At 45.6% G+C, this 15,921-nt stretch overlaps 1 protein-coding gene across 2 annotated transcripts in view; it reads right to left on the bottom strand.

Annotated features, from left to right (window-relative positions):
- Positions 1–15,921, bottom strand: part of LOC142663419 (uncharacterized) — a 27,708-nt gene continuing 11,787 nt past the window's right edge. The window contains exons 2-6 of one of the 2 annotated variants that reach the window (XM_075842043.1): positions 8,863–8,971; positions 6,114–6,230; positions 4,433–4,621; positions 4,223–4,346; positions 1–1,643 (exon numbers count right to left, since the gene is read on the bottom strand). In XM_075842043.1, the coding sequence (XP_075698158.1) occupies positions 241–1,643; positions 4,223–4,346; positions 4,433–4,621; positions 6,114–6,191 (1,794 nt within the window). In that variant the 5' untranslated portion in view covers positions 6,192–6,230; positions 8,863–8,971 and the 3' untranslated portion in view covers positions 1–240. Of the gene's footprint in view, positions 1,644–4,222; positions 4,347–4,432; positions 4,622–6,113; positions 6,231–8,862; positions 8,972–15,921 lie in introns of those variants that run through there. The other variant, XM_075842044.1, reaches the window with a different exon arrangement.

Raw genomic sequence — 15,921 nt, forward strand, 5'->3', positions numbered from 1 at the left:
ATATGTAAAAAAATATTTTAATAAAAGTAGCGGCAACCTTGTGACACAACAGATTATAAATATCACAATCACTCAACGAATGCGTCAACCAGAGCCCCGCGTCAAGGAGGACACCAGACTAGAGGACAAGAATAAGATCCCGGAAGTCCAATAAAACGTCTTCTTGTAGGCACCTCCACTCAACCGGCAAGTGTCTTCTTCTCTAGTAGTAACATGGAATTCTCCATCTAGTAGAGGGACTTACACTATCACACGGTACATGGAGAAGGCGTTTTTCCTATAACCTCTTTTATATACGCTTTCTTCTGAATGGATTTTTTGATGTTTCATAAGTCCCAACTTTCGTGTGAAGCTTTTTCCACAGTCGGGGCATGAAAACGGCTTTTCTCCTGTATGAATCCGCTGGTGTCTCACCAGGTTTGCACGTCTCGTGAAACTCTCACCGCATTCAGGACAAGGGAATGGAGTCTCTCCCATGTGAATCCGCTGATGAGTGGTGAGGTCGGCCTTGGTCCGGAAGCTCTTTCCACATTCAAAGCAAAAATGAAGTTTGCCATCTCTGTGGACCTTATAATGGGTGATGTAGGCTGACCGTTGGGTAAAGTTCTGTCCACAATCGGGGCAAGTGAATGTTGTTTTTCCTCCTGTGTGTGACTGCATGTGTTTCACCAGACTTAGACTGCGTTTGAAACTTTTCCCACATTCGGAACAATTATATGGTTTTCCACTAGTGCGAAATAGTTGATGGGACTTCAGAAGAGCTATGTTTCTGAGATACTTGTCACTCTGAGAGATGAAGGACGCCTTCTCCACCACGTGAGACTTCTGGTGGAGCTCCAAACTTGCCTGATGGTTGAAGCATTTGCCGCAATGAGAGCAGATAAACAAGTCCTCTTCTACCATATTATAGTTATCGAGAGGCGCATCATCCTCCGAATGACCTCCCCATTTAGTGTAATAACGGGCTTTCTTTTTCCTATTAATCTTTTTATTGTCAGGATGTTTTCGACTTGCAAAATTTTTCTTACAATTGACCTTTCCTTTCTCATAGTCTTCATACACTAGGTTAGAAGTTCTCGGTAACTCGGAGATGGCCACTGTTAATACTTCCCTGACATCGGTCCCCGAGTCTCTGTCGGAACACTTACGACACCTGTAGGTCTGTAGTCTGGCAAAACAAGTGTCGTCTGACTCAACGGTAAAGCGGTCGCCACAGTCCCTACAAGTCATTATGGTCAGTTTATTATCGTCGGTGTGCGTTTTGCCGTCTTCTGTTATATATAAACATTCACGGTTCTCGTCTTTCTGTTCTGCCGGAATAAAAACACAGGAGACTTCGTAGTGCCTATCTTCACTAGAAATCAACTCTTCTTTAATCTGGGAAGGAAAATATTCTGACACCGGAGGTTGAGCAGATACAGGGGTTTCCGACTCCGTAAGGACAGATTTAGATTCTCTCGGTTCGGGGCTGGTTTCAATCGTGAAATTGGTTGTGGTTGGTTTAGCGTGAGGTGAGAAGTCCAATGCCTTGCTTCCAATAAGCTTGCATGTGTTTTGGTGACTCTGATTCTGTCCGTCCTTCTCACATTTGCCATTGTTATTTCCATCAGGTGTAGTACGAAGATGAGATTTGTCTGCAGGAACTAGATATAGTAATGTGAGTTAAACGAGGAAATCATCGTAACAAGAAAGAAAGAAGTACTCGTTCTATGGACGCCTGGCTGATCTACTCTTCGTTCTGTGTTCCTGAGATATACAACAACGTTACAACACAATATACTATACTGAGGCCGTTACAAAAAAAACACTCCCTCATTAGAGGTGCAGTGTACTAGGGCTGTCATAATAGCAGAAGTTCGACTTTGATACCGGTATTTTGTTAGTATTGCGATTCTCGATACCAAAACGATACTTGAGGACAGAATCGTTTTTTTTATTTGTTCCCTCTTTACATCCCGGAGTTCAGAACTTTTTAATTATTTTTTTTTTCTCGACGGAAATGTATGAGACTTTTTGCGGGACGAGTTGTTTGTGCCGGTGCCGGTTTTTGGTACATTATCGTACCGTTTTATATACAATTTATATTTTGGCAAAAAAAGACATCTTTTCCCTTTTTTTTTTTTTCCGCATACACCGACCATTTCAAATGACGCTATAAATGTGCTGTACTGTTTGTTACGGTCACGACAATGCCAATGTATATTATTCTATGTATTGGGACTTATATTGTAATTTTTATTGTAAAAAATATGCATTTGTGTATTTTTTTTTTTTAATAAATATTTTGTATTTAACGTGACTTTTTATTAATTGTACTTTTTTATTTTTAACTGTAATGTACTGGCATCTATATATCTGATAGTACACAGGCAGGTGTTAGGACATACCCAAGTATGACCTAACAATGGGGAAAATAGTCAGACAGCCCTGGGGTCCTTCAATTGCCCATATATGGTATGTCCCTCGATCGTGTCACAGGGGTTCCCCCTTCTCATTTTCCCTTTTGAATGCTGTGATCAGCTTTGATGATGGCATTCAAGGGGATTTTGGTGGAGATGGGGGGTTTCTCTGATCTCCGTCGTTAAAGTGGGGCTGTGGCTGTTTTATTACAGCTGTTGCACCGCTCCCGACTGTGATCATGATGGGATGAGGCCGGCGCTGCATTAATAAACGCCGACACTGAAGACCGAGTACAAAATAGTGCAGAAAAGCCGATCTAATCACTGCTTTGAAAAAAATAAAAGCTATCGCCCCTAGATTTCCTACAACAGTTTAGTAGAAAGATGCATTACCTTCCATCATAAAATGACTAAACTTTACTTAGTCCTTCAAATACACAGGTGCATGTATGCGGGAGTAGAGGTAGTCAATGCCACATCACTGCCTGCTGACTTCAGCTGGAGGAGATATTTCTACAACCAACTAGAGTTCTCAGAATATACAAAGTGGAGTCCCATTATTGTGAGCAGCAGCTAATATCCCGAGTAACCGCCATGGGCAGCACTGACAGCAGTAGATTGGCGGGCAGTGATCAATAAGGTGCTGGTCGGTGGTCTCCGGTATCTGGCGCCTCGCTGACTGCAGAACATCCCACATTTGCTGGAGGTGCGTGGGGGAGGATCCATAGATCAAACAAGACGATCAAGATCCCACAGATGCTCAATTGGGTTCCAATCTGGTGAATTAGGGGGCCGGGGAAGTACTTGGAGGTCTTGGTCGGTCTCTTCGTGTTGGACATTTCTAGCCATGTGACATGTCGCATTGTCTTGCTGGAAGATTCCATCTGCCCCAGGGAAGACAATCAGCATGTATGGGGGACATGACCTGCAACGATGGAGTCATACTTAAATCGGTTGAGAGCCGTCCACACGGATGAGTAGCCCAGAGAAGGTCCGAAAATTCCCCAGACCGTAATGCTGCCGCCCCCGGCTCGTGTTCTTCCAGCAATGGCTGCCGGGTGTTTGTTCTCTGATGTTTCTCGCCTGACACACCGACGTCCATCCGTTCCATGAAGCAGAAAACGTGACACATCGGAGAAGACGACCCTGTGCCAATCACCGGTGGTCCAATCCCGATCCTGCCGTGCAAATAGAAGCTTTTTTTCCGCTGCCCCTTTGTTACATAGGAGCGGTGACCGTCCGTCGGCTTCGGAGCCCCACACGTGTCGGGTTCTCTGAACTGTTGTATTAGACACGTCTGGTCGCCCCCTGGTTGATTTTCACGGTGAGCTGCTCCATGTAGCGAGTTGTTCGGCCCTCGCGCACCTCCGTAGCCGGTGTTCACCTCTCACATTAATGGCGCGTGGTGCTCCGCAGTTTCCACGTCAGTTATTCCCAATGCTGCCATTTTCCACTCACAATACACGGTCACCACAGCAGCACGAGAACCGTTCACAAACTGCGCTGTGTGAGAAATACCGACACCCCTGGGCCCGAAAGCCGATAATCATCCCTTATTACAACTCTGATAAATCGCCCCTTATACCCATGACAACAACGAGTGATATGTGATCAGACCGCCGACCGCACCCCTTATATACCCACCAGCCCACAACACATCACTGCCTTCATGGGCTACGCACTGCTGACGTCAAAAGTAGAAGGTGCAAATAATAATGGGACTCATCTGTGTACTTACAGACGCTCATTTGCTATCACCGGTGCATAGCAGGCATCAAAAAGCTGGCCAGCACTAGACGATCATTGTCACCTATAGAACTTACCCTCTGATGCCAAGGCCTCTGCACCCTCCTTGATAATTTCCTTGTACAGATCCTTGTGGTCTTCTAGATACTCCCACTCCTCCATGGAGAAATAGACGGCGACATCCTGACATCTTATAGGAACCTGACACACAATGATACAGTCATCATCCCGGACACATTATACCTCGTGTTACTATATAACGTCCCAGCATTCCCGGTAGTCCTCACCTCCCCCGTCAGCAGCTCGATGATCTTGTGGGTGAGGTCCAGGATCTTCAGCTCGTTGTTGAACTCCTCTATCAGAGGGGGATGGGGAAGCTCAATGACGGGACTCCGGGTTTGGCTGAACTTCCCTAAAACAGAGGGATGACTGCTGTCTGTGACATCCTCACAAGACTTCCTTGCAGGAACGTAATCCTAAATAATAGAATATTCCAAACTAAATATTAAAGTTACCGCGCATTACTAACCCCTGTCCTGTCATCAATGTCATATAGTGGACTTAGGCTGAGCAAATAATCAACAAAACAAAACAAATTCAGTAGACGGGCTGGAAGTGACTCAATAAGGTGCTGGTCGGTGTTCTCCGGTATCTGGCGCCGTCCTCAAGACGCAGATACAGTTGAATACAATGGTGGAGCAGGGAGCCATCAGCTCCCTGCTCCGCCATTCACTATGTGAGCAGCTCGGCACAGACGGGCGCGATGCAGTGACGAGTGGAGGAGCAGAGGGAACAGTGTAAGGTAAGTTATTATTTTTTATTAGGCACTAGACTGTGTGGGCGCAGCTATAGGAGGCATTATACTGTGTGGAGGCAGCTATAGGAGGCATTATACTGTGTGGAGGGCAGTTATGGGGGCATTATACTGTGTGGAGGACAGTTATGGGGGCATTATACTGTGTGGAGGACAGTTATGGGGGGATTATACTAAGTGGGTAGGCAATATAGGGGCATTAAACTGTGTGTGGGCACTATGGGGGGATTATACTGTGTGGGGGCACTATGGGGGGATTATACTGTGTGTGGGCACTATGGGGGCATTATACTGTGTGGAGGCAGCTATAGGAGGCATTATACTGTGTGGAGGACAGTTATGGGGGGATTATACTAAGTGGGTAGGCAATATAGGGGCATTAAACTGTGTGTGGGCACTATGGGGGGATTATACTGTGTGGGGGCACTATGGGGGGATTATACTGTGTGGGCACTATGGGGGGATTATACTGTGTGGGCACTATGGGGGGATTATACTGTGTGGGGGCACTATGGGGCTGTGGGCATTATAATGTGTGGGGAGGCACTATGTGGCATTATACTGTGTGGAGGCACTACTGGGGTGGATTATATTGTGTAGGGAGGCAATATAGGGGCATTATACTGTATGGGGGCATTATAGTGTGTGGGGAGGCAAAATAGGGGCATTATACTGTGGGGGGCACTATGGGGGAATTTTACTGTGTAGGGAGGCACTATGGGGGCTTTATACAGTGTGGGGGCACTATGGGGCATTATACTGTGTGGGGGTACTATGGGGGGATTATATTGTTTGGAAAGGCAATAAAGGAGCATTTGACTGTGGGGGCACTATGGGGGATTGTACTGCATGAGAAGGCAATATAGGGGCGTTATACTGTATGAGGTATTATACGTAGTGGGGCACTATGTGGGTATTATACTAAATGGGGGCAGTGTCAGGGGCTCTATTACAGGATACAGCAGGTTCAAGGGTTATATATGAATTCAATGGTGTGGAATGTGAAAAAGGGGTGTGGCCAAAACAATTGTTCATCAATGTAATCAAGGTCACGTGTTCAATTAATCGTAACTTTGATTTAGGTCCTAGTCGCCCGGCCCCAGTGTAATCTACATCATCACAAGCCGTCACATCCTCCGCCACGAAAAACTCACCTGTCCAGTCAGCAGATAGATGATCTCCAAGGTCAGGCTCAGGATCCGCTCCGTCATGTGACTCCTGTCCTTCTCCATCTTATAGACTCCGCGGTTGGTGGATTTTTTTCTCTCCCACTGTAATAGTGTAAGGAATAATGATGGTCTATGCGGAATATCCCTCCTCCGATACGGCGCTCCACACAACAGGAGGTCATCCTGCACCGGCTCCTGCAGCTTGCGGCAGGGCCGGCTCCCACTGTATGTGGACCCTTAGACAGTGATAGTGACAGTGACCCCCCCCCCTCCCTGGTCCCCCCTCCCCGGTCCCCCCTTATGCCTCGACTTTCGTCCGCTATACACCAATGATCCCACCAGTGGCGTCTCCTTACTAAGGGTAAAATGCAGAAACCCAAAAAAGCAATTCTGCCATTTTTATTTACGACCTTCACCGATCGCCATAAATGAGGTCCCTGTATTGTACGGGGACCCCAGACAGGTCCCATATTTACTGTTTTGTGATGTTTATTTAATAAAAAGTGTATGGAAAAAATAAATAAATAAATGATTTCATGCCGTTTCAGCCGCGATTACACCCCCCCTTCAGTGGGACCCGACATTTGCCCGACCTTGCCAGCTTTGGGACAAAATTTCTGTCTATGGACTTAATCTAGTTGGACTTAACCCGTTAATGAAAAGGCCTTAACGACCAGCAAAATGTTTCCGTTTTCTTCAGCGGCCATAACTTTTTTAATACGTGGCTGTATGAGACTTTGTTTTCCGCGGGTGAAATTGTATTTTTCTCCTGCAGAATTTGGGGGGTAGAAAAAATTTACTATGTGAGTTCTAGTTCTAGAATAGACCACACGGGGTCCTTTCTAGGTCCCAGGAATGACTGTAGAAGGATTTCCACAGTCCCTGATGACGTCACGAGGTTTCCAGTGACGCGATCTAAAAGGAAAGTCCCATTTGATTGAGCCATGGTCACGGACCGGGCCGATCAAAGCGCTAATCAGCCGTGGTGGGAGTGTTTCCCGATCCCGGCTGTGTTCAGGAGGCGGGAATAAAGGACGTGATGTGTGTGACTAATACTGACCTGTCCTGCCCACAGGTGCCTCCGGGTGTATGTCAGGTACGAGCAGGCGCCTCCGGGTGTATGTCAGGTACGAGCAGGCGCCTCCGGGTGTATGTCAGGTACGAGCAGGCGCCTCCGGGTGTATGTGGGGTACGAGCAGGCGCCTCCGGGTGTATGTGGGGTACGAGCAGGCGCCTCCGGGTGTATGTGGGGTACGAGCAGGCGCCTCCGGGTGTATGTGGGGTACGAGCAGGCGCCTCCGGGTGTATGTGGGGTACGAGCAGGCGCCTCCGGGTGTATGTGGGGTACGAGCAGGCGCCTCCGGGTGTATGTGGGGTACGAGCAGGCGCCTCCGGGTGTATGTGGGGTACGAGCAGGCGCCTCCGGGTGTATGTGGGGTACGAGCAGGCGCCTCCGGGTGTATGTGGGGTACGAGCAGGCGCCTCCGGGTGTATGTGGGGTACGAGCAGGCGCCTCCGGGTGTATGTGGGGTACGAGCAGGCGCCTCCGGGTGTATGTGGGGTACGAGCAGGCGCCTCCGGGTGTATGTGGGGTACGAGCAGGCGCCTCCGGGTGTATGTGGGGTACGAGCAGGCGCCTCCGGGTGTATGTGGGGTACGAGCAGGCGCCTCCGGGTGTATGTGGGGTACGAGCAGGCGCCTCCGGGTGTATGTGGGGTACGAGCAGGCGCCTCCGGGTGTATGTGGGGTACGAGCAGGCGCCTCCGGGTGTATGTGGGGTACGAGCAGGCGCCTCCGGGTGTATGTCGGGTACGAGCAGGCGCCTCCGGGTGTATGTCGGGTACGAGCAGGCGCCTCCGGGTGTATGTCGGGTACGAGCAGGCGCCTCCGGGTGTATGTCGGGTACGAGCAGGCGCCTCCGGGTGTATGTCGGGTACGAGCAGGCGCCTCCGGGTGTATGTCGGGTACGAGCAGGCGCCTCCGGGTGTATGTCGGGTACGAGCAGGCGCCTCCGGGTGTATGTCGGGTACGAGCAGGCGCCTCCGGGTGTATGTCGGGTACGAGCAGGCGCCTCCGGGTGTATGTCGAGTTGACCAGTAAAGGGGTTGTCCAGGTTAGCGGCAGTTTTTTATACCAATGACCTAGCCACATGATAAGTCATCAGTATATGATGGGTGGGGAAACCGCACCAATCAGCTGTCCCGGCTGCATCCGGGCGCTGTACTAGGCTGTTTCGGTCACTCCCATAAACTTTGAATGGAGTGGAGAAGCATTCTCGACCGCCGCTCCATTCTATGTCCTCGGGGCTCCCGTTCTCGCGATCAGTGGGAGGCCCAGCGATCAAACACGTAACACCTACTCTGTGGATCGGTGATGATTGTCTATTCTGGGACGTTTTTTTATCTTTCCTTCCACAGTCGTCTGAGGATTTGTTCTCTGTGGGACGGGTTGTTCTGAGAAACTAAAGGATTGTGTGGTTTCGTTTATACCGCGTTCCCGGTAACGACAGGATAACTTTATTACTGTGATGGGGGGACAGAGGGAACCCCCCCTCCCCTCCCCCTGTCTAACCGCCCACATCCCACGGTCGCTATTGACCGCAGTATCTGAAGGGGTAAAGCGGCCGGGATGGGAGTTCTCTCAGGCCGTCAGCGGTGCAGGACCACGTTTATGGGACAGATCAGGCTATTGGCTGCTGGTGATTGGTCAGATAAGAAATCGTCACATGACTTACCACAAATCACAGAATCGTAAGACGATAAATAGTCACCGCGTGAGACGGAGAAAGACGAGCGATCACATCATAGAACAACCAAGCCCGTGCTTCCTAAGAGACCATCACCCTAAAAGGACAGGAAATAGTGAGGTGAGATTAGATACACAGCAGACCTATCACACATGATAGGATTAGATACAGCTCAGCAGACAGTATCACACATGATAGGATTAGATACAGAGCTCAGCAGACCTATCACACATGATAGGATTAGATACAGCTCAGCAGACAGTATCACACATGATAGGATTAGATACAGAGCTCAGCAGACAGTATCACACATGATAGGATTAGATACAGCTCAGCAGACAGTATCACACATGATAGGATTAGATACAGAGCTCAGCAGACCTATCACACATGATAGGATTAGATACAGCTCAGCAGACAGTATCACACATGATAGGATTAGATACAGCTCAGCAGACAGTATCACACATGATAGGATTAGATACAGCTCAGCAGACAGTATCACACATGATAGGATTAGATACAGCTCAGCAGACAGTATCATACATGATAGGATTAGATACACAGCTCAGCAGACAGTATCACACATGATAGGATTAGATACACAGCTCAGCAGACAGTATCACACATGATAGGATTAGATACAGAGCTCAGCAGACAGTATCACACATGATAGGATTAGATACAGCTCAGCAGACAGTATCACACATGATAGGATTAGATACAGAGCTCAGCAGACCTATCACACATGATAGGATTAGATACAGCTCAGCAGACAGTATCACACATGATAGGATTAGATACAGAGCTCAGCAGACAGTATCACACATGATAGGATTAGATACAGCTCAGCAGACAGTATCACACATGATAGGATTAGATACAGAGCTCAGCAGACCTATCACACATGATAGGATTAGATACAGCTCAGCAGACAGTATCACACATGATAGGATTAGATACAGAGCTCAGCAGACAGTATCACACATGATAGGATTAGATACAGCTCAGCAGACAGTATCACACATGATAGGATTAGATACAGAGCTCAGCAGACAGTATCACACATGATAGGATTAGATACAGCTCAGCAGACAGTATCACACATGATAGGATTAGATACAGAGCTCAGCAGACCTATCACACATGATAGGATTAGATACAGAGCTCAGCAGACAGTATCACACATGATAGGATTAGATACAGCTCAGCAGACAGTATCACACATGATAGGATTAGATACACAGCAGACAGTATCATACATGATAGGATTAGATACACAGCTCAGCACACAGTATCACACATGATAGGATTAGATACAGAGCTCAGCAGACCTATCACACATGATAGGATTAGATACAGCTCAGCAGACAGTATCACACATGATAGGATTAGATACAGAGCTCAGCAGACAGTATCACACATGATAGGATTAGATACAGCTCAGCAGACAGTATCACACATGATAGGATTAGATACACAGCAGACAGTATCACACATGATAGGATTAGATACACAGCAGACAGTATCACACATGATAGGATTAGACACAGCTCAGCAGACAGTATCACACATGATAGGATTAGATACAGCTCAGCAGACAGTATCACACATGATAGGATTAGATACACAGCAGACAGTATCACACATGATAGGATTAGATACACAGCTCAGCAGACAGTATCACACATGATAGGATTAGATACACGGCTCAGCAGACGGTATCACACATGATAGGATTAGATACACGGCTCTGCAGACAGTATCACACATGATAGGATTAGATACAGCTGCTCAGCAGACAGTATCACACATGATAGGATTAGATACAGGGCCCAGCAGACAGTATCACACATGATAGGATTAGATACACAGCTCAGCAGACAGTATCACACATGATAGGATTAGATACAGGGCCCAGCAGACAGTATCACACATGATAGGATTAGATACACAGCTCAGCAGACAGTATCACACATGATAGGATTAGATACAGGGCTCAGCAGACTGTATCACACATGATAGGATTAGATACACAGCAGACAGTATCACACATGATAGGATTAGAGACAGTAGCTCAGCAGACAGTATCACACATGATAGGATTAGATACAGCTCAGCAGACAGTATCACACATGATAGGATTAGATACAGCGTCTCAGCAGACAGTATCACACATGATAGGATTAGATACACGGCCCAGCAGACAGTATCACACATGATAGGATTAGATACACAGCCCAGCAGACAGTATCACACATGATAGGATTAGATACACAGCAGACAGTATCACACATGATAGGATTAGATACACGGCTCAGCAGACAGTATCACACATGATAGGATTAGATACACAGCAGACAGTATCACACATGATAGGATTAGATACACAGCAGACAGTATCACACATGATAGGATTAGATACAGTAGCTCAGCAGACAGTATCACACATGATAGGATTAGATACAGCTCAGCAGACAGTATCAAACATGATAGGATTAGATACAGGGCTCAGCAGACAGTATCACACATGATAGGATTAGATACACAGCAGACAGTATCACACATGATAGGATTAGATACAGTAGATCAGCAGACAGTATCACACATGATAGGATTAGATACAGCTCAGCAGACAGTATCACACATGATAGGATTAGATACAGCTCAGCAGACAGTATCACACATGATAGGATTAGATACACAGCAGACAGTATCACACATGATAGGATTAGATACACAGCAGACAGTATCACACATGATAGGATTAGATACACAGCTCAGCAGACAGTATCACACATGATAGGATTAGATACACGGCTCAGCAGACGGTATCACACATGATAGGATTAGATACACGGTTCAGCAGACAGTATCACACATGATAGGATTAGCTACACGGCTCTGCAGACAGTATCACACATGATAGGATTAGATACCTAGCTCAGCAGACAGGATCACACATGATAGGATTAGATACACAGCTCAGCAGACAGTATCACACATGATAGGATTAGATACAGCGGCTCAGCAGACAGTATCACACATGATAGGATTAGATACAGGGCTCAGCAGACTGTATCACACATGATAGGATTAGATACACAGCAGACAGTATCACACATGATAGGATTAGATACACAGCAGACAGTATCACACATGATAGGATTAGATACAGTAGCTCAGCAGACAGTATCACACATAATAGGATTAGATACACAGCTCAGCAGATAGTATTACACGTGATAGGATTAGATACACAGTTCAGCAGACAGTATCACACATGATAGGATTAGATACAGCTCAGCAGACAGTATCACACATGATAGGATTAGATACAGCTCAGCAGGCAGTATCACACATGATAGGATTAGATACAGCTCAGCAGACAGTATCACACATGATAGGATTAGATACACAGCAGAAAGTATCACACATGATAGGATTAGATACACAGCAGAAAGTATCACACATGATATGATTAGATACAGTAGCTCAGCAGACAGTATCACACATGATAGGATTAGATACAGCTCAGCAGACAGTATCACACATGATAGGATTAGATACACAGCAGACAGTATCACACATGATAGGATTAGATACACAGCAGACAGTATCACACATGATAGGATTAGATACACGGCTCAGCAGACAGTATCACACATGATAAGATTAGATACACGGCTCAGCACACGGTATCTCACATGATAGGATTAGATACACGGCTCTGCAGACAGTATCACACATGATAGGATTAGATACAGGGCTCAGCAGACTGTATCACACATGATAGGATTAGATACACATCAGACAGTATCACACATGATAGGATTAGATACACAGCAGACAGTATCACACATGATAGGATTAGATACAGCTCAGCAGACAGTATCACACATGATAGGATTAGATACAGCTCAGCAGACAGTATCACACATGATAGGATTAGATACAGCTCAGCAGACAGTATCACACATGATAGGATTAGATACACAGCAGACAGTATCACACATGATAGGATTAGATACACAGCAGAAAGTATCACACATGATAGGATTAGATACACAGCAGAAAGTATCACACATGATATGATTAGATACAGTAGCTCAGCAGACAGTATCACACATGATAGGATTAGATACAGCTCAGCAGACAGTATCACACATGATAGGATTAGATACACAGCAGACAGTATCACACATGATAGGATTAGATACACAGCAGACAGTATCACACATGATAGGATTAGATACACGGCTCAGCAGACAGTATCACACATGATAAGATTAGATACACGGCTCAGCACACGGTATCACACATGATAGGATTAGATACACGGCTCTGCAGACAGTATCACACATGATAGGATTAGATACAGGGCTCAGCAGACTGTATCACACATGATAGGATTAGATACACATCAGACAGTATCACACATGATAGGATTAGATACACAGCAGACAGTATCACACATGATAGGATTAGATACAGTAGCTCAGCAGACAGTATCACACATGATAGGATTAGATACAGCTCAGCAGACAGTATCACACATGATAGGATTAGATACAGCTCAGCAGACAGTATCACACATGATAGGATTAGATACAGCTCAGCAGACAGTATCACACATGATAGGATTAGATACACAGCAGACAGTATCACACATGATAGGATTAGATACACAGCAGACAGTATCACACATGATAGGATTAGATACACCGCTCTGCAGACAGTATCACACATGATAGGATTAGACACTGCTCAGCAGACAGTATCACACATGATAGGATTAGATACAGGGCTCAGAAGACAGTATCACACATGATAGGATTAGATACACAGCTCAGCACACAGTATCACACATGATAGGATTAGATACAGCGGCTCAGCAAACAGTATCACACATGATAGGATTAGATACACAGCTCAGCAGAGAGTATCACATGATAGGATTAGATACACAGCTCTGCAGACAGTATCACACATGATAGGATTAGATACACAGCAGACAGTATCACACATGATAGGATTAGATACAGTAGCTCAGCAGACAGTATCACACATGATAGGATTAGATACAGCTCAGCAGACAGTATCACACATGATAGGATTAGATACAGCTCAGCAGACAGTATCACACATGATAGGATTAGATACACAGCAGAAAGTATCACACATGATAGGATTAGATACACAGCAGACAGTATCACACATGATAGGATTAGATACACAGCAGACAGTATCACACATGATAGGATTAGATACAGCGGCTCAGCAGACAGTATCACACATGATAGGATTAGATACAGGGCTCAGCAGACTGTATCACACATGATAGGATTAGATACACAGCAGACAGTATCACACATGATAGGATTAGATACACAGCAGACAGTATCACACATGATAGGATTAGATACAGTAGCTCAGCAGACAGTATCACACATAATAGGATTAGATACACAGCTCAGCAGATAGTATTACTCGTGATAGGATTAGATACACAGTTCAGCAGACAGTATCACACATGATAGGATTAGATACAGCTCAGCAGACAGTATCACACATGATAGGATTAGATACACAGCAGAAAGTATCACACATGATAGGATTAGATACAGTACCTCAGCAGACAGTATCACACATGATAGGATTAGATACAGCTCAGCAGACAGTATCACACATGATAAGATTAGATACACAGCAGACAGTATCACACATGATAGGATTAGATACACAGCAGACAGTATCACACATGATATGATTAGATACAGTAGCTCAGCAGACAGTATCACACATGATAGGATTAGATACAGCTCAGCAGACAGTATCACACATGATAGGATTAGATACACAGCAGACAGTATCACACATGATAGGATTAGATACACAGCAGACAGTATCACACATGATAGGATTAGATACACGGCTCAGCAGACAGTATCACACATGATAAGATTAGATACACGGCTCAGCACACGGTATCACACATGATAGGATTAGATACATGGCTCTGCAGACAGTATCACACATGATAGGATTAGATACAGGGCTCAGCAGACTGTATCACACATGATAGGATTAGATACACAACAGACAGTATCACACATGATAGGATGAGATACACAGCAGACAGTATCACACATGATAGGATTAGATACAGTAGCTCAGCAGACAGTATCACACATGATAGGATTAGATACAGCTCAGCAGACAGTATCACACATGATAGGATTAGATACAGCTCAGCAGACAGTATCACACATGATAGGATTAGATACAGCTCAGCAGACAGTATCACACATGATAGGATTAGATACACAGCAGACAGTATCACACATGATAGGATTAGATACACAGCAGACAGTATCACACATGATAGGATTAGATACACCGCTCTGCAGACAGTATCACACATGATAGGATTAGACACTGCTCAGCAGACAGTATCACACATGATAGGATTAGATACAGGGCTCAGAAGACAGTATCACACATGATAGGATTAGATACACAGCTCAGCACACAGTATCACACATGATAGGATTAGATACAGCGGCTCAGCAAACAGTATCACACATGATAGGATTAGATACACAGCTCAGCAGAGAGTATCACATGATAGGATTAGATACACAGCTCTGCAGACAGTATCACACATGATAGGATTAGATACACAGCAGACAGTATCACACATGATAGGATTAGATACAGTAGCTCAGCAGACAGTATCACACATGATAGGATTAGATACAGCTCAGCAGACAGTATCACACATGATAGGATTAGATACAGCTCAGCAGGCAGTATCACACATGATAGGATTAGATACAGCTCAGCAGACAGTATCACACATGATAGGATTAGATACACAGCAGAAAGTATCACACATGATAGGATTAGATACACAGCAGACAGTATCACACATGATAGGATTAGATACACAGCAGAAAGTATCACACATGATAGGATTAGATACAGTACCTCAGCAGACAGTATCACACATGATAGGATTAGATACAGCTCAGCAGACAGTATCAC

Source organism: Rhinoderma darwinii, chromosome 11 (assembly GCF_050947455.1).
Source record: "Rhinoderma darwinii isolate aRhiDar2 chromosome 11, aRhiDar2.hap1, whole genome shotgun sequence".
Taxonomy (NCBI): Eukaryota; Metazoa; Chordata; class Amphibia; order Anura; family Rhinodermatidae; genus Rhinoderma; species Rhinoderma darwinii.